The 27,291-nt window shown below is 37.8% G+C and overlaps 1 protein-coding gene across 2 annotated transcripts; it reads left to right on the top strand.

Annotated features, from left to right (window-relative positions):
• pacs1a (phosphofurin acidic cluster sorting protein 1a) lies at positions 1-25,621 on the top strand. Of its 2 annotated transcripts, none has more exons than XM_067375251.1 (24): positions 1-339; positions 6,343-6,430; positions 6,525-6,614; positions 6,817-6,942; positions 8,309-8,453; positions 8,629-8,720; positions 10,091-10,183; positions 10,645-10,704; positions 12,607-12,767; positions 13,066-13,159; positions 14,384-14,467; positions 14,592-14,704; positions 15,941-16,073; positions 18,433-18,537; positions 18,707-18,813; positions 19,014-19,168; positions 19,273-19,383; positions 19,534-19,651; positions 19,733-19,775; positions 20,175-20,217; positions 21,800-21,944; positions 22,072-22,292; positions 22,508-22,627; positions 24,445-25,621. In XM_067375251.1, exons 1-24 carry the CDS (start codon positions 185-187, stop codon positions 24,561-24,563), a joined length of 2,721 nt encoding a protein of 906 aa, XP_067231352.1. In that variant the 5' UTR covers positions 1-184; the 3' UTR covers positions 24,564-25,621. The 2 variants fall into 2 exon arrangements, with proteins under 2 accessions (XP_067231352.1, XP_067231353.1); XM_067375252.1 differs by having other exon boundaries at positions 10,091-10,174.
• Positions 25,622-27,291: the final 1,670 nt, after the last annotated feature.

The raw sequence follows: 27,291 nt of genomic DNA on the forward strand, positions 1-27,291 counted from the left end.
CCAGAGCAGCAGGACTGGCCGCAGCTGCATCTGAGTGAAGTCTCCAATGAATCCACCGCTAAGCGGAGGCGGGAACGTTAAGAGGCTCGTGCAATGAAAGTGTCATCATCATTTAAGACTACAGGCACGAGCGAGTGTCTAAACTGACCGAGTCCGGCAGCAGCACAGATCCCGAGACTTCAGCATGTCGGAGCGTGGAGGGCTTCAGCAGCGAGCGGGAGCTCCGTCTCCCCACCTGCAGCATCTCAAGACGGTCACGATTTCTTCGGGTCGCCCGGTTCAGATGAACCTGTTCGCGACATGGGAGATTGACAGCTCCTCTCCCAGCTGTGTGCCCAGGTATGGCGCTTCTTCGCTTAATAGTAGACCTGCGCTCTTTTGTACAGCCTCTGAAGGACCTACTTTGTATCAGAGTAAATAGTTAATCCCTATCACGCTGCTGGAGATCACATGAAACAGTGGTTTCTTACTTTAGACATGGGCTTTCAACCTTTACACACCGAGAGGCTCAGTGAAAAGACGTTTGAGCTTGTAATTTTGTAACTTGTACTTTGCCTATTGTAACTGCTTCATAAGATAATAGTATTTAGTTCAATAGCACTATATAGGCTATACTTAATTAGGCTATAAATATTAGAACTTATATATACCATGACAATCAATTTGAAACGACCTAGCTGCATATGTGGCATTCATATTCAACATACATTACATTTATTCACTTAGCAGATGCTTTTATCCAAAGTAACTACAAATGAGTGTTGCCAAAATATAAGTTTTAGCTACTAATATATACGTTTCAAGTAATAAAACTTGTTTTTTTAGTAAAATATAACTAAATACTAGACATTACTGGAATATGGACTTGGAGAAGAGGAGTATACCCCTAGAGGGCCCTTGGTTGAAAACCCCTGCCTTTTTAGACAGTTGACACTTAGCTGATAACTGACTGCTGATCTTTTTGCTTCCCTTGCTCACAATCTGCTAAAAACAACACATCCTATGTGGAGCCATCATTAAATTTGGAGAGTGAAAATATCAGTTTTTGTTGCCGCAGTGAAAGCTATTGCAAAAAGAGCTGATTTAAAAAAAAGAAAAATGCATCTTCTCTGTAGCCTATAATGAATGCATATGCTGTTTAATATTCAGCCTCATTATTTACATGAAGGGATTGTGATAAGGAAACGTGGAGGAGGGGCTTTAGGATTGTTCACGCAGGGAGTGGAATAAAAAATGTCCATAAAGATGCAAAGAGGCTGACTGTAAGAGCAGCCAGCAGTGAAGAAAAGCAGAATCAGAATAAAGAGAATTACTCTAATTTGAAGAATCTTTTAATCTGGTCTTTTTCTATGACACTGCCTCCATAATGCTTTCAAAAGCTTTTGAGACTCTTTGTGCTTTCCGTTCAAATACATCAGTAAAATTACTGCTGAATGTAAACTCTAAATGGATGTTGTTGCATATTGTGCCATTAGAATCTTGCAGAAGATCACTGAAAGGTGAGATGTGTTTCCGAGTCTCCCCTCCTCTCCCAATTTCATTACCTTTGTGCTCTAGAGTTACACTCTAATGCACATGGACAGACTTGTAAGTGAATTAGACCCGTTCAATATAGCTCCCTTTGAAGAGAGGACTGGGTTCAAGCTGCTATTATGTATTAATGTCTTTTCTTGATGTTGCTTTTAGGTAATGGGGCATTGAATCTGTTGCTTAGAAATAAAACCAGATTGTAAACGAAGATGTATAATTGTTTTGTACACAAATTTGGTTACTGGATTCAAATAATTACAGCTCTGGAAAACAATTAAGATGTAGATGTTAAAAATTAAATGAATAAAATTAACATTTTTGTTTTATTCTATAAACTACTGACAACATTTCTTCCATATTTCAAGTAAAAACATTTTCATTTAGAGCATTTATTTGCAGAAAATGGGTCAAAACAGGTCAAAATCATATAAAAATGCCATGTTTTCAGACCTTGAGTAAAGAAAACAAGTTTATATTCTTATATATTGTCAGAGCAGAAGGAAGAAAGTTTTCTTTAAGGATAGCCTTGTACGTGGCCACAGACGGATCTGCCTGATTCCAACCTTACTGAAGAACCCCCCGATGATTACCAATTCTGCACCAAATTTCACAGTGGTTGTGAGACACTGTCGGTTGTAGGCCTCTCTGAGTCTTACCATTAGAGTGCAATTAGAGGAAGGTTATCCTTGAGGAAAACTTGCTTCCTTCAGTTCTGACAGTGTTCCCCAGGACAATGCTCCATGCTACATAGCTAGGCCAATAAAGGTGTGAACCACCAGATCAAGACCATGTCAAGGCCAGCACAAACCCCAGACCCGAACCCCACCGAAAACCACTGGGATGTGCTCAAGAGGAAGGACATAAGGTCACAAGACATCAAACAAAGCCGAGCTGCTTGTATATTTGTGGCAGGAGTGGCATAAATTCACCCAACAGCAACGTGAAAGACTGGTAGAAGGCATTTCATGACACATGAAAGCTGCGATTGGAAATCAGGTTTATTCAGGGTTAGAACGGCAGAAGGCATTATTGGGACTGACATACCCTCCCTTCAGGATCTGCACTTGTCAAGAAATGAGCGGGGGAAATTGTCCGTGACCCTTCTCATCCTGCACACAATCTTTTCAGACTTTTACCTTCTGGAAGGCGTTACAGTCTTTTAAAATGAGAGCTACCAGATTTCGGAATAGCTTTTTTTTCCGGTAGCTTCAAAGACTTTAAATTGTTTTTCATTTTACATCCAGGTTACCTCTATTCTTTTCTCTTGTGTATTATCGTGACTAAGTGTAAAATTATGATGTAGGCCTAATAGTCTTTGTTGTAATGTTGTTTTGTAGAGCATTTTATTTGGTACCTGCAGTTATTATAATACATGTGGGACAAAAAAATACCTTGTATGTTAAGCATACCTGGCCAATAAAAGCTGACTGACTGACTGATTGATTGATTGATTGATTCCACCAAATATTGATTACACTCCTAAGAGGCTGTTTACACGACACTGTTTTCAACTAAAATGCAAAACATGCTTTTTGGCCGTTCATTTACATGACAACGACATTTGGGGGCCTGTAAATGCAAACTTTTGAGGGTTTTGAAAACAGTCTCCATGTAAATATCAAAAACGCGAATCTGTGAAAACAATGACGTCATGCACGTGTATTACATGTTCAGTCTATAGTGTTTCATCGCCATCTAATGGCCTGCCAGCAGAATACAGAGTTTTTAGTCATTTTCATGGATTTGTATGAATGGGGATAATTTTGACAATGGTGTCGTCTGTATGCGGAAAACTCGAAGGAAAAACTTCTCCATTTTAAGCATATCGCTGTCGTGTGAATATACCCTTAGTTAAAACATTAGTACTGTGTTGTTTAAAAATGAATTATAAACTTGCTTTATTTGAGATCTGGAAACATAGCTTTTTGACCAGCTGTCAATTTCTGCCAATAAATGACGATGTTTTTACTTGAAATTTGGAATAAATGTTGTCAGTAGTTTATAGAATAAAACAAACATGTTTACTTTACTCAAACACATACATATAAATAGTATATACCCCTCCCCCCCTTAAATTAAGAATCACCGTTTTTTTTGTTTGTTTGTTTCAGAGATCATGATTCTTCACCAAGATCATGATTCTTCAACCATTTTGAATAGACAACTAAACAAAATTCCGAGTTCTGAAAAAAATTGAATTACTGCAGTCTAATTAAAAATAATTCATTTGAATGAAATGAAATTGGCTTGAATGAATGATTCAGTGACTCGCTCATAATGGTGTCACTTGATTCATTATTAGTGTTTTTGAACAAATCTCTTGAATTAATAATTGCTTGACAAATGTACAAATAAAATTGTTTGGTTTAAAAGACCAATCACTCAGCGGCAGCGCCAATGCAGATTTGAATGTTCCGCTGCTATTGTACTTGTTAAAGGTTTAATAGACATAGCCAAACCATTTTCATTTAGGGATAAGATCGCATATGGGTGTTTGAATCAAGATCGCAATCTTTTTACAATTAATCGTGCAGCTCCATTTGCAGCTATAACAGCTTCCACTCTTCTAGGAAGGCTTTCCACAAGATTTTGGAGTGCTTCTTTGGGAATTTTTGCCCATTGATCCAGTAGAGCATTTGTGAGGTTAGGCACTGATGTTGGACGAGAAAGCCTGGCTCGCAATCTCCATTCCAGTTCAACCCAAAGGTGTTCAGTGATGTTGAAGTCAGGCAGGGCTCTTTACAGGCCAGTCAAGTTATTCCACACCAAACTCTTCCAACCATGTCTTTATGGACCTTGCTTTGTGCACTAGTGCCTTCCCCAAACTATTCCCACAAAGTTTGAAGCATACTGTAGCATTGTCCAAAAAAATGTCTCGGTATGCTGAAGCATTTCCCTTAACTGGAAGGAAGCGGTCTATAGCCCACCCCTGAAAAACAGCCCCATACCATTATCCCTCCTCCACCAAACTTTACTGTTGGCACAATGCAGTCAGGCACATAAAATTCTGTCAAACCCAGACTCGCCCATCAGACTGCCAAACAGAGAAGTGTGATTCTTCACTCCACAGAGCACATTTCCACTGCTTCAGAGTCCAGTGGTGGTGTCAAGTCAAGTCACCTTTATTTATATAGCACTTTTTACAATGCAGATTGTGTCAAAGCAGCTTTACAGCGATAACAGGAAAATAATTTTGGCTGCACAGCAGCTCTAGAAGAAAATGGTGTCACTCAGCTTAAGTAATTTCAGTATTGATTCATTACATTGTAAAAATCATTATTTATTATTTTAGTTAATTTATCTCTACAGCAGCTCTGGATAAAACAGTGATGTCATCGTCCAGTGGTGTGCTTTACACCTCTCCATCCGACGCTTGGCATTGGCTCGGATGTGAGGCTTACATGCAAATGCTCAGCCATGGAAACCCATTCCGTGAAACTCCCGCCGCACAGTTTTTGTACTGATATTAATGCCAGTGGAAGTTTGAAACTCTTCAGCAATGGAATCGGCAGAGCATTGGCGACTTTTATGCACCCCGTGATCCCGCTCTGTGACTTTATGTGGTCTTCTGCTTCATGGCTGAGTTGCTGCTGCTAAATGCTTCCACTATCCAATAATACCACTTACAGCTGACCGTGGAATATCTAGCAGGGATGAAATTTCAAGAACTGACTTATAAAAAAAAAAAAGCCATCCTATAACAGTACCATGCTTGAATTCACTGAGCTCTTGAGAATGACCCATTTTTTTTTTTTCACAAATTCAGACTGCATGGCTAGTTGCTTGATTTTATAGATTATTGTGGTAAATGGGTCTGATTGAAACACCTAAATTCAATAATTGCAATACTCTTATAATTGCAATACTCTTATGACAATGTTCTCCTGTCATTCTGTAAAAATACAACCTGTCGCAGAAACTGAATGAGCCGAGAGCCTGAGTGCTGTGTCACTCTGAGATTTATCCCCTGAATTTAATATCACCAATGCAGTGTTTTTTGACTTCAGGCCAAAAACATTTCAGCACACCTTGTGGAGATGTATCAGAGGACAACCCAGTTTTTGGGACATTGCATTCCTTGTCTGTTGCCAATTAGAGATTATTTGTCTTGTGTCATGTGGAGTGGAGAAATGAACTTAGAAATGATTTTCATTCCAGCATCCTATGGTAGCTGTCCTTAGATCGCTAGCGGGGTATTGAATCTCCAGTCATGTTTGTTTTCTGTACATCTGTTTTCTAGATTCATTGTTCTTTTTTCCCTTCTTTTTTTGCATCAAACTATTTGTTATCATTTACTCACCCTCATGTTAATCCAAACATGTATACTGGTAGTACTTAAGAAGATTTAAGGAAGCAGTTCTTAATTGACCATTCATAATACGTCAGGCTCAAAAAGGCACAAAAGGGTATATTCTCGAGTTAAGTTAGACAAACAAAGGAACTATGGAAAAAGAACTGTGTGTAAATTCTCCTTTTGTGTTCCACAGAAGAAAAAAAAACAGCAGCATATGGGTTTGGAACATCATGAGGGCGAGTAAATATCATTCCCTTTAATTATGAGGAGACATGTTTCGATTTGCAATTGTGACATATATTAAAAACCATCATGGCACTTCTCACTCACTATACGAAAGGTCACAATTGTTGTGCAGAATTTCAGGTGAAATGTCAGCCAAAATTGCATCTGGGATTTAAGGCGAAAATGTCAACTCTGTACGGTAAACTTGATAAGCCAGCTTGGGGACAAATTATTCATTCAGCTGCCATAGCAACTCAGAACAACATGTGCATCTCTCTTGTTTTCTCTTGTAGACTTCTCAGTCTAACTCTTAAAAAATTAGTGATTTTGAAGGAGCTGGACAGGGATCTCACATCGGTGGTCATTGCAGTTAAACTTCAGGTAAAAAAAGTTTTTTTGTTTTGTTTTGTTCTGGTTTGCAGAAAAACTGCTTAATCTATGTTTAGAAGACTAATGATTGTAAATATCTCTTTAGGGCTCAAAACGCATTTTGCGGTCAAATGAAATCATGCTATCCTCTGCTGGCCTTACAGAGACTGATCTTCAGCTGACCTTCTCTCTTCAGGTTTGCGTGCATTTTAGATGGGATTAGTACTAAATTGACATTTTCAAATTTAATATTACGGTATTATGGTTTTGCTTTGATGAAACTTAACGGAGGTCCTTAAGTGACTCTTTCCTTCTGTTTAAATAAATTGATCCAATTAGATTAATGTTCATTATTTAAGTACTTTCATTCTTACTCTCCCTTTCCATATTGGCTTCAGTACCCACACTTTTTGAAGAGAGATGCCAACAAGCTTCAGATTATGCTCCAGAGACGCAAGCGGTACAAGAATCGCACTATACTGGGCTACAAGACCCTCGCACTAGGAATGATAAATATGGCTGAGGTGAGGAACTGCAAAACGCTACTAATCCAGTTCGGCCACATTTTTGTGTGATTCTAGACTACTTGTGTGAATCTTGTTAAAGGAAAATGAACTCTCACATTTCAGCACAGATTTGAAAATGCTTTTCAGAAAAATTGCCATATAAGACCGGGAAGCTGCTGTAGGAGGAGGAAGAGAATTACTTTCTGTGCTTCAGTCAGTTTTCTGTCACTTTAATGGAGTTAACAATACTGAAACTTCTCACAAATGCGCCAAAATCCATACAGGTCATTTTGTATCTGTAATTTAATGCCCAAATAAATGCCAAGACATTTGCATTTGTACTATGATTCAGTACATGACTAACTGTTGAAAGCACATCCACAGCATTTCATATTATTATTAAAGGTGCCCTTGAATGAAAAATTGAATTTATCTTGGCATAGGTAAATAACAAGAGTTCAGTACATGGAAAGATGGAGCAATAATAACTGACATGATCCATGATATTATGATATTTTTAGTGATATTTGTAAATTGTCTTTCTAAATGTTTTGTTAGCATGTTGCTAATGTACTGTTAAATGTGGTTAAAGTTACCATCGTTTCTTACTGTATTCACGGAGACAAGAGACCCGTCGCTATTTTTTATTTTTTTTTAAACACTTGCAGTCTGTATAATTCATAAACACAACATCATTCTTTATAAATCTCTCCAACAGTGTAGTGTTAGCCGTTAGCCATGGAGCATAGGCTCAAACTCATTCAGAATCAAATGTAAACAATATAACAGTATACACTACTCGCATAATCCGCCGCATGCATGCTGCATGCATAATGAACACTTTGTAAAGATCCATTTGAGGGTTATATTAGCTGTGTAAACTTTGTTTAGGGCACTGTTTAAGGCAAGCGCAAGCTCTGTGGGCGGACAGCACGAGATTTAAAGGGGTCGCACAGCATAAATCAGCTCATATTTAATGATGCCCCAAAATAGGCAGTTAAAAAAATGAATTAAAAAAAATCTATGGGGTATTTTGAGCTGAAACTTCACAAACACATTCAGGGGACACCTTAGACTTATATTACATCTTGTAAAAAAAAAAACGTTCGATGGAACCTTTAATTTCAAACCAAGAAGAAGAAAATAGTCAAAAATATCTAAATTAACCAAGAATAAAATATTAAAACTGCACGAAAATTGTGTTTTAGACCAATTTATTAAATAATTTTTTGCTGCAAACATCTAAATTTAGGCACCTTAACTAATCAAAATTTTGTAGTTTGTTTGTAGTGTAATCATTTAGCAGATATGTTTTATAGTCTGTTCTGTTCTGATCCCCTTGTCTTTCAGTGTACTTCATGGCTTTTGTTCCCCCTGTCCGTAGGTGATGCAGCACCCTACAGAAGGTGCTCAGGTGTTGGGCTTGCACACAACGGTGAAGGACTCACCGGTGCCCGTTGCTGAGATCAGGGTCTATTCTCTCTCCAGTCAGCCCATCGACCCAGAGGGACCAAAGTCCAAGCTATCCGGTGAGCCGCACATGTTGATCTATATATTTCAAATTGAACAAGCTAATGGGAAATTACAAAAACAGGTCAAGGCTGTTTTTTTTTCCCCCACAATTTTCAGAACACTTTCTGAAAGCTGTTTTCCAGGCCTGCTCTGGTTTAATAACTCACATGGTTTCTCTTTTCTTCCTTTCAGATCGTTCACCAGACTTTGATAATTACTCTGAGGAGGAAGAGGAAAGCTATTCATCAGAGCAGGACGGCAGTGATGATCCTCTACAGGGGCAGGTAAGGCCTGTGAAATAGAACTGATTGATTTTGACATTCAGCCATCTTGCCTATTTCCTGTTTAGTGAATTACAACAGTGCACAAAGACTGAAGTGAATCTATTGAAGTCAGATCACTGAAGAAATGCACTGCATGGTCTTTGTATAGCAAAAATATTATTAGATAAGAAGTGTAAGAACTTGTCAAGTGTTGTGAAGACCCTCTAGCCAAAGTGAGAAAATATAGGCAGCAAAAATGGGTTACGTTGAATCAAAAACAAAAATTCTGTTATTATTTACTCATCCTTATGTAGTTTTGAACCTCTATGACTGTGAAACCGAAAAAAGAAGTTTTGAAGAATGTTCATGCAGCTCTTTTCCATTGAATCCATTCCAGTTGGTGGTTACCAAGAAAATCCATTCATTCTCCAAACTGCTTATCCAAATGTGTTAATTTAGTGCATTTAACACACCCTCCCCGCCCCGGACCTATGTAGGTCATCTTACATTTCATAAAGTTTATTGGTGACGCAGGGCAATAACTCGCTGCGTGATGAATCCTAGAGCAAAAATGCCTCTGTATTAGTTTTTGTCTCATATTTATATCATATGATTTAGCAATATTACACAGGTAACAAGTGCAATTTCACACAAGTGCTGTTTTTGTCCTGAATAGCACAAGTGCAAATGTGATATTGATTTTATGCAAGTTCAATAAATAAGAAGTTAATATTGTTTTATATTTTAGACACAACAATATTGTTTGTTTTTGCTCAGTTTTGCCAACGAAAATACAACCTATAAAGCCAGAGCAGAACTGTGTGTCTCCGAACAACACAGCAGTGTTTCGTTTCTCATTCTAAATGAATCTATTTTTTGAGCGAATCAATCAGGTGAACCAGTGTTTCAGTGGCCCATTCAAAAAGAGAGCCATTTACTTCATTCCTGAATGAATCAGCCATTTGAACGAATCAAATGAATGAATGACTCAATGACTCATTCATTTAGACATTTACCAACACCTACTGGCAGTTTTAGTGTATTTATAGTAAAAAAAAAAAAAAATAATAATAAAAATAATAATAATATTTTGGCAATAGTTTGCCAAAAATGAAAATTCTGTTTATTTACATTTACTCACCTTCATGCCATTTCAAACCTGTATGATTTTCTTTCTTTTCTGGAACATAAAAGAAGATATTTGAAGAATGTTGGTACCCACACTGCTTTGGTCTATAAATATATCTAAATACCAATTCAGATTCTGAAAAAAATGACCATTGTAACCTAAAAGTATATATAATATGCTTGAGAGACATAGACACGTTGAACTGTTATTGAATTCAAATTTTTGAGGTGGTTTTAAAGCTTGATTTGTCACTTTTGGGCAGTACCTCTACGACGACGAGGATGAACTGAGGAAAAAGAAACCTCGTCGTAAGCTCCCTTCCACAGCCTCCATCACCAGAGCTAACGTAAGTGACGTAAGTGATCTCTCCAGAATTAGAAAACAGACCTCAGAGAACCAGAGCAGCTTTCTCTCTGTCTCCATGTTGACTCAGGCTTTGTCAAGAGACAACTGCACATTTCTCCCTGGGGCCACTGATGTTCTTTAGACGTAGCAGCGACTGCAATGGGAGCTGCTGCAATTTTTGCAATCATATGGAAACTAGGGATGGGGCTTCTGAGCACATGAACGTTTTATCTGCTTCCTGCTCTCAGATGCCTTCAGTTTTGTTTTCCTGTGCGCTTCGTCTTCTAGCTGACAAGCCTTCGCCAGCGCTCTGTGCTTGTTGTGACAGCTTTTTTTCCACTCTCTGCTTGCTGCTATTTTTGTTCCCTCCTGTTGCTCAGACAGATATATGGTTAATTTGTGTCTCTTTGCTATTGTTGCTTATGACTCCCCCGTTTTCTGTCTAACAAGGTGTTTGTGTTTTAAATCCAGCAACCCAACATCAAACAGAAGCTTATGGCATTGGTGAAATGGTTTAAAGTGTCTGATGAGGTAATTGCATCCTGTCTATAAATTCATACGCTCTTTTGGTGAAGGTCTTTTCTTTTCTGTTTCCCACCAGTTTGTCTTTAAGAATTGGATTTGGTCACTTAGAACAGTGCAAATCTTCATTAAAAAATGAAATGAGTAATTAGGGGTGCATTACAATTCTGGCTGATACAGATAAACTGGTAATTATTTTCTCATAAACTGGCTAATAACCAATAAACACCTGACATTAAAATGATTAAATTTATCCAATAAAACCTTTTTTCAAATAAATCATTTTTTTATGTGTTATTAGTGTTTTTAAATATTAACACTTGAGTGAGCATCAGATGATGAGAAAGGTATTCTAAAGGTAAAAATAGGGTAACTGAGCATGCACAATATACAGGTATATCCTATTTCAGCCGATAAATAATAAAAAAAAAAAAAACCTAATATCGGCCGATAACCGATACGGTACCTACAGTGGGTACGGAAAGTATTCAGACCCCCTTAAATTTTTCACTCTTTGTTATATTGCAGCCATTTGCTAAAATCATTTAAGTTCATTGTTTTCCTCATTAATGTACACACAGCACCCCATATTGACAGAAAAACACAGAATTGTTGACATTTTTGCAGATTTATTAAAAAAGGAAAACTGAAATATCACATGGTCCTAAGTATTCAGACCCTTTGCTGTGACACTCATATATTTAACTCAGGTGCTGTCCATTTCTTCTGATCATCCTTGAGATGGTTCTACACCTTCATTTGAGTCCAGCTGTGTTTGATTATACTGATTGGACTTGATTAGGAAAGCCACACACCTGTCTATATAAGACCTTACAGCTCACAGTGCATGTCAGAGCAAATGAGAATCATGAGGTCAAAGGAACTGCCTGAAGAGCTCAGAGACAGAATTGTGGCAAGGAACAGATCTGGCCAAGGTTACAAAAAACTTTCTGCTGCACTTAAGGTTCCTAAGAGCACAGTGGCCTCCATAATCCTTAAATGGAAGACATTTGGGTCGACCAGAACCCTTCCTCGAGCTGGCCGTCTGGCCAAACTGAGCTATCGGGGGAGAAGAGCCTTGGTGAGAGAGGTAAAGAAGAACCCAAAGATCACTGTGGCTGAGCTCCAGAGATGCAGTCGGGAGATGGGAGAAAGTTGTAGAAAGTCAACCATCACTGCAGCCCTCCACCAGTCAGTGCTTTATGGCAGAGTGGCCTGACGGAAGCCTCTCCTCAGTGCAAGACACATGAAAGCCTGCATGGAGTTTGCCAAGATGGTGAGAAATAAGATTCTCTGGTCTGATGAGACCAAGATAGAACTTTTTGGCCTTAATTCTAAGCGGTATGTGTGGAGAAAACCAGGCACTGCTCATCACCTGTCCAATACAGTCCCATCAGTGAAGCATGGTGGTGGCAGCATCATGCTGTGGGGGTGTTTTTCAGCTGCAGGGACAGGACGACTGGTTGCAATCGAGGGAAAGATGAATGCGGCCAAGTACAGGGATATCCTGGACGAAAACCTTCTCCAGAGTGCTCAGGACCTCAGACTGGGCCGAAGGTTTACCTTCTAACAAGACAATGACCCTAAGCAAACAGCTAAAATAATGGAGTGGCTTCACAACAACTCCGTGACTGTTCTTGAATGGCCCGGCCAGAGAATACTTAGGACCATGTGATATTTCAGTTTTTCTTTTTTAATAAATCTGCAAAAATGTCAACAATTCTGTGTTTTTCTGTCAATATGGGGTGCTGTGTGTACATTAATGAGGAAAAAAATGAACTTAAATGATTTTAGCAAATGGCTGCAATATACCAAAAAGTGAAAAATTGAAGGGGGTCTGAATACTTTCTGTACCCACTGTATATATCATTAATCTCTATGAGTAATCGATGGGTAATATTATGCATGCAGGTGGGGTTCGGTTTGGATCATGTGTCCCGAGAGCAGATCCGGGATGTGGAAGAGGACCTGGATGAGCTCTATGACAGTCTTGAAATGTACAACCCCAGTGACAGCGGCCCAGACATGGAGGAGACGGACAGTATTATCAGCACCCCCAAACCCAAACTCCGGTACCACATTCTCTTATGGCACCCACTTTCAGATATCCATTTAGTAATTTTGCTTTGCATTACACTGATTTGATTATACAAGGAAGGAGGCTGCCAATAAATGTAATAGTGTTGTTGCAAAAGATTCTGGTATATATTGTATATAAGAAGAAGCATGTACACGCAGCATATTTCACTCTCAAATGTAGAAATAAACTGACTAAAAACTGAGCTTTTTTTTAGCCACATTCTGAGTGGGCAAACTGCCTACATCTCAGTTTTCTTATTCTGACCCTGGCTTTTTGTGTGTGTATTTTAGGCCATATTTTGAAGGCATGTCACAGTCCAGCTCTCAGACGGAGTTTGGTAGCTTGAATAGTAGATGCAGCTACAGCAAAGACAAGCTGAATCCTGTGAGTGTCATTAGCGCTGCAATTTAGCTTTCATTGCTTTGCATTATTACTGCTTTTCTTATGTGTGTATGTATATACAGGTGCTGGTCATATAATTAGAATATCATCAAAAATTTGATTTATTTCACTAATTCCATTCAAAAAGTGAAACTTGTATATTATATTCATTCATTACACACATACTGATATATTTCAAATGTTTATTTCTTTTAATTTTGATGATTATAACTGACAACTAAGGAAAATCCCAAATTCAATTTTTTTTTTTTTCATTCACCAATCAATTCTTAGGTTTCAGGCTATTTTTCTAACCAAAATTTGTAAAGATGATTCTTAAATATGTTATGCAAGATATAAAAGAATTATTTGATTTTACCATTTTACAATATAATATGTGAGTAAAAATGGCCATAAATGGGTAGTCTCATTCTATACATTGTATCTAATTTGCATATTAATGTGTTTTTAAGTTTACATGTAATGAAAAAAGAAGTGTAATAATGAGAGTAATAACATTTTCATTTCATCTTATATTTAATTTCTTTTGCTATTCACTTATTGTGTCTCCCCTGATCCCTGATAAACCTCTACAGAGGACATGTATGAAATCGATGCCGTTTCATAACAAAGTCATTCTGATTTGAAACCTTATAACGTTTTCATGAGATTTTTTGACAAACCATTTGGAAATTTAGTCTTTAAATAATTACAAAATATCCTATTTCCATAAGAGTACTAAATTTGATCATTCAGTCAATGTCATTCAGTCATAAAGACCAAGGAGAGGGAGTTGTCATGGTCAAACCTCCAAACATTTGGTATCTCTGAAAAGCCCTGAATGTGGTCTTTACAGGACATCCATACTTAAAACATGTATGGGCTCAGAGAAATCTAATGAATATGAATATATAAAGGAGGAATATATGAGGTAAACCAAAACTATTTGGACTTTTAAGCTAGTAATTTTGGAAATTGCTTTTAATCAACTGACTATGGTCACATTACCTATATGAAAGTGTCCAAATACCTTTTGTCCTCATTTTGTACAGTATATCTATTGTTTTATATATTAACATGTAAAAATTCCTTTTGTGAAATATTTAGCTTTTTTTTCTTTTTTCAATTGACATGCCATTAATGCCACCATAATGTCTTTATACATTTTGGGACCACTGTATGTCTTTTTTTTTTTTTTTTTTCCCATGTCAATTCTTTCTCCCGAAGAGGGGCGAGCAGACTGTATCTGGTAAAATCCAGCGTTCCCCCAGTGCGCAGCTGGATGATGCTTTCTCAGAAATGGACACACTGGTGAGACTGATTGCACCTCTTTATCTGTCCCCTTTTCACACCCCTCACATTCAGTCTGTAGTAAAACCACTTTTGTCCTCTGTGAGCCTATAAACTAGTATTCATTGAGAAGGTTATGCTATAGGAACTCAATGAAGTGGAGGTGATAGCCGACGGGACCCCTAGCATCACTTTATCAGTGGCGGAGAGGCCCCGGACCCCACAGAGGAGCAATAGCACTAACATGCCCTCTCCCAGGTTGGTATTTCACATTAAACCTGTATTTAAAGGGATGGTCCACCCAAAAATGAAAATGTTGATAATCAAACAGAATCGGTTCCCATTGACTTCCATTGTATTTTTTGTGCATACAATGAAAGTAAAAAGGAATAAAAACTGTTCAGTTACCAACATTCTCCAAAATATCTTCTTATGTGTTTCACAGAAGAAAGAAATTCAAACAGGTTTGAAACAAGACAAAGGTGAGTAAATGATAACAATTTTTATTTTTGGGTGGACTGTTTGCTGTTCGCTATGTAGCCAATACAGATTTTTCTCTACTGGTGATTTTATCTTTTGGTTTTATTCCATCAAGTACCAAATAAAAAAGAGAAAATAATCATTTGAGCTGGAGTACCTTTTATTTATAAAATATAATTCAACTTGATTATTTAAAAGTGCCCTAGAACCAGTTTTTACAAGATGTAATATAAGTCTAAGGTGTCCCCTGAATGTGTCTGTGAAGTTTCAGCTCAAAATACCCCATAGATTTTTTTTTAATTAATTTTTTTAACTGCCTATTTTGGGGCATCATTAACTATGCACCGATTCAGGCTGCGGCCCCTTTAATTCCTCACGCTCCCTGCCCCCCTGAGCTCTCGACTATAATACAGTGCATTTACAAAGTTCACACAGCTAATATAACCCTCAAATGGGTCTTTACAAAATGTTCGTTATGCATACTGCATGCATGTGTCGGATCATGTGAGTATAGTATTTATTTGGATGTTTACATTTTGATTCTGAATGAGTTTGATAGTGCTCTGTGGCTAAAGCTAACATTGCACACTGTTGGAGAGATTTACAAAGAATGAAGATGTATTTGTGCATTATACAGACTGCAAGTGTTTAAAAATGAAAATAGTGACGCTGGCTCTTGTCTCCATGAATACAGTAAGAAATGATGGTAACTTTAACTACATTTAACAGTACATTAGCAACATGCTAACGAAACATTTAGAAAGACAATAGCACATTAATAAATAAACAATTACTTACCTTTCTTTCAAAATTAACCACATTGTTATATGTACTGTTACATCATGATATAAAATGACTCATACCGTGAAGTTGTGGGTAATACCGCCCACTCTTAATGTATTCTATGCACAAACTATGTACATAGTTCATTATTCTTTTAGACTTTTGGGCACATATTGAGAAAAAATGGAGTGTATAGCAAATAAATAAAAGCAGCTGTGAAATTCTCTCCAGGCTGGATGGCAGTCATACCCCCAAACAGAGGCGAGGGACCCCTATGAAAGAGAGACAGCTGTCCAAACCGCTCAGCGAACGCACCAACAGCTCAGACAGTGAGAGATCTCCCGAGCTCAGCCTCACCCCTCAGGTAACACACACACACACACACACAGAGATAGCACTTAGCCAAGGACAGCTGTCTCACTCTTCTTAAGTTGCTCTGACTGAAGCTCAGCAGAATCAATAAACCCCAAAGGGCTCTTTGCTCAGGAAATTGTTTGTTTGTGTGCATGTGAGAGGGCAAAGCAGAGAATATGGTGATTCATTTGGGCTGTGCATGAGGATTAGTGAGCGGGGGGTGTGGGTGTGTTGCTAGAGGAGAGAGAGAGAGAGAGAGAGTGGGCGATATTTCTCCTTATGTAACTCTGTATTAGGTCTAGCATGATTCAACACCTGGATCATATGGTGTTTCACTTTTGTGCAGTGGTGTCAAAACATACTCAAAGGCCATTGTGATGAAGTGCTATTTTAATTCCTTCCTGCATGATGCATTCCACTTAAACATATATTTGCTGCTCACCATCTCTGTTGCTTTTTATCAAATGTTTGTGAGAAACCATGCGGTTTGTGAGACCGAAATAGCCATTTCTGAGTCATCCACAATACGAGAGCTCTTAAAGGTGAAGCGTTTATTTTTTTTCAGTGTAATTTTTTGAAGTACATTCTCTTCATCTCAGTTTAATGTGCAGAGATGATTTTAAGCTTGCTATTCCTAAATTGGTTTCCTGAAACGTGTAGGTTCGACATGTCAACTGATTCAGCCAATGGCATGGGCTTGGGGTAGGGCTGTCTGTTTGTCGGGCATCTTTTTGTTTGGAACCTTGTTTAGACCCTATTATTTGTGAAATTTCGTTTGCCGCCACTAGAATGAAAAAAGAAATCAGTGTTAATCTTATAAAATACTCTTTAAAATGTAGATAGCTACACTATAAGCTGCGAACAAAATCTGACCACAGAAAAGATATAGAAAATAAACCCTATCAATTCAATTATAAGAATGTTATTTCTGCAGTAACAGTAGTATTTATCTGATGCAAAACAGTCTCATCTCAATTAAGATGACATTTAAACTTAAACCAATACCTTACTGTTCAGAAGAAATGTTTTTAAAATTAATCTCTTGCTCACTATTTATTTCATTAAAAATGTAGTAAAGCAGTAATATTGTGAAATATTATTACAATTTAAAGCAATGGTTTTCTATTTTAATCTATTATACAATGCAATTTATTCCTGTGATGGCAAAGCTGAACTTCAGTGTCACATGATCCTTCAGAAATCATGATTTGCTGATAATATGATAATTTCTTCTTCTTCTTCTCCTTATAATTATTATTATCATAAATGTTAAAAACAGTTGTGCTGCATAATATTTTTGTTGAAGCCATTAGGGAAAAATTCTCAGGATTCTTTGATGTATAGAACAGATTTTTTCAAAGCATGTTTCAAAAGAACAGCATTTATTTGAAATAGAAATATTTTGTAACAATTTAAAAATATACTGTCAAAGTATACTTACTGAATAAAAGTATTCATTGCTTTTATATAAAAAAAAAAAATACACCCCAAAATTTTAAACCGTATAAAATCGTTCATCTTCGGAACACAAATTAAGCTATTTCTCATTGCCAGCAAGATCATTTCCTTTCTTAATGCCCAGGAAGCTACTAATAACATATTTAAATCGGTTCACTACAGTGGTTCAACCTTAATATTAACAATATCTAGTGATGGACGATATAAAAACACTTTGAAGCTTTACAAATCTTTTGTTTCAAATCAGTGGTTCAGAGCGGCAAAATCACATGATTTCAGTAAACGAGGCTTTGTTACGTCATAAGCGTTTCAACATTTCAGTAGTTCACGTCACTCTGGCAGTTTGATACGCGCTCCGAACCACTGATTCGAAACAAAAGATTTGTAAATCTTCAAAGCTTCATGAAGCAGTGTTTTGTTATCACCCATCACTAGAAATTGTTGAATAAAGTCGTTATTTTGTTTTTTTGGTGCGCAAAAAGTATTTTCGTCACTTTATAATATAAGGTTGAACCACTGTACTCACATGAACTGTTTAAATGTCTTTAGTACTTTTCTGGGCATTGAAAAAGGAAATGGCAATGGCAATGCAGGCCCCTCTGAGCCATCAGATTTTATCAAAAATATCTTAATTTGTGTTCTGAAAATGAATGAAGGTCTTTCGGGTGTGGAACGACATGAGGGTGAGTAATTGATGACATTATTTTCATTTTTGGGTGAACTAACCCTTTTAATGCTACATTATTTAAAAGCAGCTTAGCTGCTGTCACACTTCTGTGATGGTAGTTCAGTTAGTAGCTTCACTATGTTGTTAGATACTCTCTAACACTGGAAATTATACACTGCACCTTAAAGTTCATGCTTAAAATGCTTGTCTGAGAAAATGTTTTCAGTCACACTCTTTTTTGCAGATGCCAAGGAAGATAGTATACGACCAGCTCAACCAGATTCTGCTGTCTGACAGCACCCTTCCTGACAGCCTTATCTTGGTGAACGGCAGCGATTGGCAAGGACATGTAAATACCAATCTATTTCACTTCCTGTGTGCCTGCCTGACCACTCTGTACAGAACATAGCCATTTACTTCAAAATGGATAAGACTTCAGTATGCATAGATACTCTGATAAAACATATTTACAGTAGTTCAACTTCAGATAAGAGAAATATGCCTCTGTGTGTCTGCAGTATGTGGCTGAGCTGCTGCAGGCCCAAAAGCTGCCAGTGGTGTGCACCTGTTCAGGATCAGAAATCCAGGCCGTCCTTTCCGCCCTGCTCACACGCATACAGAAATTGTGAGTGTAACTGTGGGAAAGAGTGAGAATAAACTCAAATAAGAAATGACATAGTCTGTAGTGATGGCTGGCTGGCGAATCTCATGATGTTAATATTCATGGTTGTCAATATGAATCACAATGTTGATTGAAGATTTTAGACCAGTTCCTGTGTCTGCAGTGTGGTGCATGTTTTTATTGTTCCTTCTCTATTCTCACAGCTGCAACTGTAACTCCATCATGCCCAAACCGGTGAAGGTTGTGGCGATTGGAGGTCAGAGCTACTTAGGAGCCGTTTTGAGATTCTTTGTCTCTCAGCTCGCCAACAAGATGTCTGACTGGCTCAGCCACATGAAGTTTCTTGTGGTGCCTTTAGGTGCGTATAGATAACCTCTAAACACAGTGATATTGGCACACAAAAATGCCAAAAGCTTTTCAAAAATAAAAAGTGCATGCTGTATCATGTGAGTGTCTCCACAGGCTCTCACCCCGTGGCCAAACACCTGGGTTCTCTGGACAATCGCTACAGTTCTTCCTTCCTGGACAGCTCATGGAGAGAGTTTTTCAGCCGGCCAGAGCCTCCCCAGACTGGTAAGTAGTGCATTTGTTTAACCCCCACCATGGTTATTTATTTTTTCATTTTTAATCTTGAAGTGGAATGTACCATTTCTCTTTTCTGTGCTCGTTGAGATGTTATTATATTGGCGATTGTCCATATAATTTGTTCCTGTATGTCTCCAGCTTCTTCCTCTGCTGACTTTGTGGATGTGGCTGGACGAATTCTACAATACATTAACGGATCTGCAGTTACGCATCAGCTCCCCATTGCTGAGGCCATGCTGACCTGCAAACATAAGACGTGAGTGAGATGAATTCTATCACCTCATCATTTCAAATATTTTTTTATTAGATTTTATTTCATGTTGTTTTACTCTTCTAGGCAAGAAGAAGATTCCTACCAAAGTTTTGTTCCTTTTGTGGGTGTGAGTACATTAACATTCTAGTTAATGTTATACTAGCATTCAAAAGCATTCTTTAAATTTTTTTTGAAAAGTCTCTTATGCTCACCAAGGCTTCATATTTTTGATCAAAAATACAGTAAAACTAATTTTGTGAAATATTATAATTTAAAACAACTGTTTTCTATATTAATATTTCTGTGAAAACTGGGATTATATTTTTTATTTTTAAAAAAATCTTTTTTATTAGAATTTTCAAAAGAGCAGCATTTATTTGAAATAGAAATCTTCCCTTCACTTCCTTTTTACTGTATTAATTAAAAAAAATTACAGATGTTTTAACTGTAATGTATGGCAATACAACAAATGTATTTGAATCTTTTAATGATGAATGGATTCATATTTCCTTTTTTCTTTCAACAGGTGGTTAAGGTGGGATTGATAGAGCCCAGCCCAGGATCTTCAGGTTTGTCTTTTTTTTTTTTTTTTTTTTTTTAAGTAATGATATATTACCATTAGAGTTGGGAACAAAAACTCAGACAGTGTGTTTGATTCCTCAACAAGTGACTCTTGTGAGCTTGTTCTTTTTATCAAATCAAAAACGTACAATGGCACCAGTGTGGTCTGAATCCCAAATGAAGGATTCTGAGTCGGTTCTTTTTAGTTTACTTACCACTAAATTTAAGGATGCACATTTTGAGTTTTATCAGTAGTATTTATAAAATAAATTAATCACATTTTTGTTGCTTAATAAATACACTATATTGCCAAAAGTATTGGAACACCCCTCCAAATCACTGAATTCAGGTGTTCCAATCACTTCCATGGCCACAGGTGTATAAAATAAAACGGGTCGCTCTCAGGAGCTCAGTGAATTCAAGCGTGGTACTGTGATAGGTTGCCACCTGTGCAATAATTCCATTCGTGAAATTTCCTCACCACTAAATATTCCACAGTCAACTGTTAGTGGTATCATAACAAAGTTTAAGCAATTGGGAACATCAGCAATGAAGTTGTAGGCCACGTAAAATCACAAAGCGGGGTCAGCACATGCTGAGGCACACAGTGCGCAGAATTCGCCAACTTTCTGCAGAGTCAATAGCTACAGACCTCCAAACTTCATGTGGCCTTCAGATTAGCTCAAGAACAGTGCGTAGAGCTTCATGGAATGGGTTTCCATGGCCGAGCAGCTGCATCCAAGCCTTACATCACCAAGTGCAATGCAAAGCGTCGGATGCAGTGGTATGAAGCACGCCACCACTGGACTCTAGAGCAGTGGAGACGTGTTCTCTGGAGTGACGAATCAAGCTTCTCTATCTGGCAATCCGATGGACGAGTCTGTGTTTGGTGGTTGCCAGGAGAACGGTACTTGCCTGACTGCATTGTGCCAAGTGTAAATTTTGGTGGAGGGGGATTATGGTGTGGGCTTGTTTATGGCCCCTTAGTTCCAGTGAAAGGAACTCTTAATGCTTCAGCATACCAATAAATTGTGGACAATTTCATGCTCCCAACTTTGTGGGAACAGTTTGGGGATGGCCCCTTCCTGTTCCACATGACTGCGGTCCATAAAGACATGGAGGAGCGAGTTTGGTGTGGAGGAACTTGACTGGCCTGCACCCTGAGTCCTGACCTCAACCCGATAAAACACCTTTGGGATGAATTAGAAAGGAAACTGCAAGCCTGCAAGCTTGTCCAACATCAGTGCCTGACCTCACAAATGCGCTTCTATAAGAATGGTCGAAAATTCCCATAAAAACACTACTAAACCTTGTGGAAAGCATTCCCAGAAGAGTTGAAGTTGTTATAGCTGTAAAGGGTGGGCCAACTCCATATTAAATCCTACGGATTAGGAATTGGATGTCATTAAGTTCATGTGCATGTAAAGACGGTCCCAAATTTTTTTAATATAGTGTAGTTTGATTGGCCAGTTATTTATAGCAGCAAGTATTTATATTTCTTTTATAAATGATCTTGTCACTTTGCAATGGAATTGCATTTTACTACTATTTGAGTTTTTTCCCCCTAAGTGTTTATTTGACTCATTGTAGGTGGAGATTGTGAGGAAGGTTTGGCTTTGAGCTTGGCAGTTCCCTCAACTTCTCCACCTGCTCATGGATCTCCCATTGGGATGATGAAAGATTCTGCAACGCCTCCTCCATCACCCTCACTAAGTGGCGGACTGGCTGCTCTAGGGTTTGTGTATAATATTGTACAGAAATCTGCACTGCTCTGCTGTTTCTCACATTGCTATGGCTTACGTCTGTTATCAGTTTAAAAATGCTAGCCTGGTAAATCTGGTCAAACTGATACTGTTATCTAGGAGCCCCAGCATGGACGCAATTGGGCTGCAGGTGGATTACTGGGTATCTTCAGGGGTTGAGAAGCGCAAAGACGGAGAGCGGAGAGACAATAAGATCACTTTGAAGTGTGCATTCAGATCCTTGCAGGTGAGCCGACTGCCCAGCTCCGGCTCCATTGAGCTCCAGACTGGCTCTAACACCATGTCCATGACTGTGGTGACCAAGGAGAAGAACAAGAAAGGTGAGATTGTCCACTAAATTTATAGAAAATGCACATTTGTCCTTTTGCTAAAGACCACTCTGTGTTTTCTTGACTCTATACAGTGTTTTCCATCCCCTCTTTTTCTTAGCTGAGCTTTTTTTGTATCTCTCACTGCAGTGCTACTATTGTTGATTAGTCTCCATATTCATCCATATCCACACATGACTATATTTACTCATTTTGCCTGTCTTCAGTCCCGACCATCTTTCTAGGGAAGAAGCCGAAAGAGAGAGACACAGAGTCAAAGAGTCAGATCATTGAAGGCATCACCAGACTCATCTGCTCTGCAAAGAATCAACAAACCAGTCTAAGAGGTACTTAAAAACAGATGTTTTACAGAACACAAAGGAATTAAGCAGTTTACTGAGACATCTTTTGTTTTTTGTAATAATGTGTCTAAGGCCGCATTACATTACATGGTTCAAGTGACCCAATTTCCGATTTTCGCATGTGACACAGATATGACCCACAAATGTGTATGCAGAAAAAAAGCACATGGATTCCAATATTCTCGTATCAGTTTCAGGCCTGATTCATATGTGAAAATAAATCTGTTACGATTCGGATACATGCATTTGTGTCTGCGGACAGATCAGATATTCCCATCAATGCAAGTTGTGCGTCATTTGAAAACGCGATGGTGGCGAATGAACTCAACTCAGGTGGACTCCAACCGTGATCACATGACTCTTTTCAATGCCTAGGCTATAACAAAAGCTTTCCTCTTTTTTTCTCCACCTTAAGAGTCCAGTGTTTTGCTGACCTTTTAAAGCTTGTGTTATCATTTTGTCTGTGTCTATTGCAAATCACGCCGTTTTTACTACCTTTTTGGCCTAAGCTTTTATAGGTCAGTACATCTGCCTTGGGTTGTTTTGCCAAGTGTTGTAGTGTAAAATGCAGAAATCGGATATGGGACACTTTTTAAAAAAAGATGTAAGCTGGTTGTGAGAAAAAATCTGATAAACTAAATTGGGCATCAAGTCCTGCAGTGTAAATGCGGCCTAAAAGATTTAGATACGATCGATACCAATAATGTGAATAAATGATTTATAGTATCCAAGGATGTAACCAAATATTCCAAATTTGAGGGGTCAGTGGTAAGTTTAAAGCCCGGAACACGTAAAGTTTTTGTTCGTCGGTCGACTCAGTTTTCTCACTGTGGTCCGCACCGTCTACTGAAGTTGGTCCTCGTTGGCTTTTTTCGGCCGATTCGATATTTTGAATCCGCGTTGGAGCTCGTTGGTCAGTCAGGCCATCTAATCATTCTGATTGGCTGTTCAGCTACTGCCACCTGCTGGTACGGAAAGGCATTTCTTCTTAAGCAGGTGCAGAACGGACGTGCTACTTGGCCGTCAGCTGTCGAGCATCGGTTTGGTGTGTCAGGGCAACTTTGGACCCAGACGCTGCCGACATGAGCCAAACCCGCAGTCTGCTTTCCTCACCACCAGTTCATCAGTAACGGCTTGGTGTGTTCCGGGCTTAAGAGGCTGCCATTGGAAAACCCATAGTGATATGACCACTAACCTGGGCAATGTTTCCCTTTAGTGTTCCACTAACCTGCTGCGCAGCATTAATCAGACAGACTCCAGACAATGCCTTCAGTATTCTTTAATCTTGGCCGGGAGGATCTCGGACCAATTTCAGAGAAAATCCCCCGACCAAGAGTTTTTATAAAAAAGGAACATGGTAAAGGTGACATGATTCAATACACCACTTTCCTCCAACTTGATTGGTTCTGCATTTTTTGTTACTAGGTTGGAGCAAATCTGGATATCTCGATCATGAGATTGGACATGCATAACACAACTGGACACCTGTCTAGTTTTATTTCTCCTTTTGTTATTTTCAGACACAGTAATTCTGGCCCAAGTGTTAGAGACATTCAGTATTCAAACTTCTAACCAACATTTGTTTTTGCTTGCAGGGATAGCATTTAAATATGAGTAATGAAATAGAGCTAAAATTTCTTCCACAATAGTGACCTATTATAATGCAGAATATTAAATATTTCATATTAATTTTATCATAACATGTCTTTTATTTTAAATGTCATAATTCATGTATAAATTAGCTTTTAAAATGGACCCATTGTATTTGAACAAACTTGACTCATGAGATGGACATGTTTCAGTGTCTGTAGATGGGATGGAGTGGAATGATGTGAAGTTCTTCCAGCTGGCGTCTCAGTGGCCCACTCATGTGAAGTACTTTCCTGTGGGGCTGTTTGGGTACAACAAACCATCTTCCTAGTGACCTCTGACTTGGGAAAAACATGGTAAAGTTTCCTGACCCTGCTTGTTATAGCCTTCAGATGGAATAGAGGGCAAGTTGTTCTTCTTGAGTGGTCGTGCTTCCTGTACACGATAGATACTTGAGCCAAAGTGGGAGATCTTGAAATTCTCATCAGTGATTGGTGGCACTTTTTGATCTTGTTTCGGCTTATAGAAGGCCAGAGCAGACAAAGACTAAAATGGATGGATCATGAATGGGTTTAGAATATTATTTATGAACCTTTTCTACCAGTGTTTTGTCTGCTGTGCGATTCATGATGCAATAATATCCCAATATTGTATTGTGTTTATATTGAAATGGTACTTGGCGTTAGTGATTTAAAGTCTTCAGATTTATTATTTATACCTTTTTATTGTACTTTAATGTATGATTCGTGTTACTTCACCTAATTGAATCTGACATCCAAAGCTTCTCAGACACTATGTAAAGGAAAAAAAGAAGCCTTTGAAATACTTTATTAAAGAATATTTTTGTCTATGTATAAAATATTCTACTGTTCACTTGTATAAAAATATATATTTGCTTATGTGAATTAATCTATATGTAATTAAAGCATGTATGTACATGTGCTTACATCAGGGTTTGTCTAAGCTGCTATGGACACCTAATCCATCCCACTGTGGTTTCTGAGTTTAATCTCTTTGTCGCTATTAATTTATTAATCTGCCATTACTAAAGGTAATCACTGGTCTCTACCTCCCTGATGCCTTCCATAACAAATACGATTATCTGAGATAAGTAATAATAAGGGTAAACATAATATGGTTTTTGTATATTCTAAGTGACCTGAGAGCACGTTTGAAAATTGTGAACCATTATTGCCTTTCTAAATCTGTTGTACACAACTCTAGATGGTTTGCATGATGCAGTATATTGATAAGTATGATTGCAGTACACATGTGGTTATTTTGATAACACTCTTCATGTGAAAAGTCAGTATTGTATATTTTGGTCTATAAAGCTTTGTGTGGTATTTTGATATTTACAATTAACTGCAGAACTAATAAATCTATTGTAAATGCTAATCTCTGTTTTAATTTACTTTTATGAGTTAGAATGTTTGAATGATGAAAATATTGGTTGTAAGATAGGGGCTCAACTAAAATTAATTTAAAAAGTGTTTTATACACCGATCAGGCATAACATTGACCACCTTCCTAATATTGTGTTGGTCCCCCTTTTGCTGCCAAAACAGCCCTGACCCGTCGAGGCATTGACTCCACTAGACCCTTGAAGGTCTGCTGTGGTATCTGGCACCAAGATGTTAGCAGCAGATCCTTTAAGACCTGTAAGTTGCGAGGTGGGGCTCTATAGATTGGAAGTGACGCACCCAGCCTTTAACGTGAAAACGTGATTCATCAGACCAGGCCATCTTCTTCCATCAGTCCGTGGTCCAGTTCTGATGCTCACGTGACCAGTGTTAGCATGGGCACCCTGACTGGTCTGCGGCTATGCAGCCCCATACACATCAAACTATGATGCACTGTGTATTCTGACACCTTTCTATCAGAACCAGCATTAACTTCTTGAGCAATATATATATAAACTAAATAAAAAAAAAAAAATGTAATTTAGATTACTCATTTTATTCCTCATATGTTCATTTTGACCTGACTCATTTATCACTTTGATTTGAATAGAATAATGTTGTACCATATTGGCATAAAAATACAAAGAGAAAGAAAATATATTCTGTTCTTTGGTATCAACAACAAGAAGTGCATTAAATATTACATTACGTTAGGGTTTCCCAAACTGAGGTTCATGATGGAACTACAGGGGGTTTGTGAGTTTAATGAAAAGCTATTGAGTAATTAAATCATAAAATTTTAAAATTAAAATAATTTTAAAATAAAAACAATCAGAATAAAACATTTTCAAAAAAAGATATTATTTACTATTATTAGATATTACTTCCTATTATTTACTATTATTATTATTATTATTACTTAAAGGTCCTCTAAGTGATGTCACGTGTTTTTAGGCCAAAACATTTTTTGTCACATACAGCAAACATCTCCTCACTTCCTCTCTCAAGATCCATAAAGGTACTAAAAACATATTTAAATTGGTTCATGTGAGTACCGTGGTTCAATATTAATATTATAAATCGATGAGAATATTTTTGGTGCACCAAAAAACAAAATAACGACTTATTTAGTGATGGCTGATTTCAAAACACTGCTTCAGAAAGCATCAGATCACAAATGAATCAGTGTATTGAATCATGATTCGGATCGTGTGTCAAACTGCCAAATGGAATAAATAAGTCGTTATTTTGGGTTTTTGTAGAATGGCATGAGGGTAAGTAATAAATGACAGAATTTTCATTTTTGGGTGAACTAACCCTTTAAGCTCCGATCTTTACGAGTTGGGGGCGTGTCAGTCAGAAGTACCACAATACTTAACAGGTATTTAGCAGTTACATATTCAGGCGTTTCTATTTACAATGAAGTAAGCTGATTCCCAGCAAAAAATAAGATAGCATCACAATATAAAAATGTAATATGTAACAATACATTTTACAATGGCTTCATATTAATTGAAAAACATAAAAAAGCAACATACAACTAATGCACATTCTTTGCTCTACATTTTCCAGAAGCAGAAGTGTTGTTATTTTGTGTAATTAAAGGTGCTCTATGTGATGTCACACGTTTTTAGGCTGTAAAAAACACAGTCTCTG

The sequence above is a fragment of the Chanodichthys erythropterus genome, chromosome 22 (assembly GCF_024489055.1).
Source record: "Chanodichthys erythropterus isolate Z2021 chromosome 22, ASM2448905v1, whole genome shotgun sequence".
NCBI lineage: Eukaryota > Metazoa > Chordata > Actinopteri > Cypriniformes > Xenocyprididae > Chanodichthys > Chanodichthys erythropterus.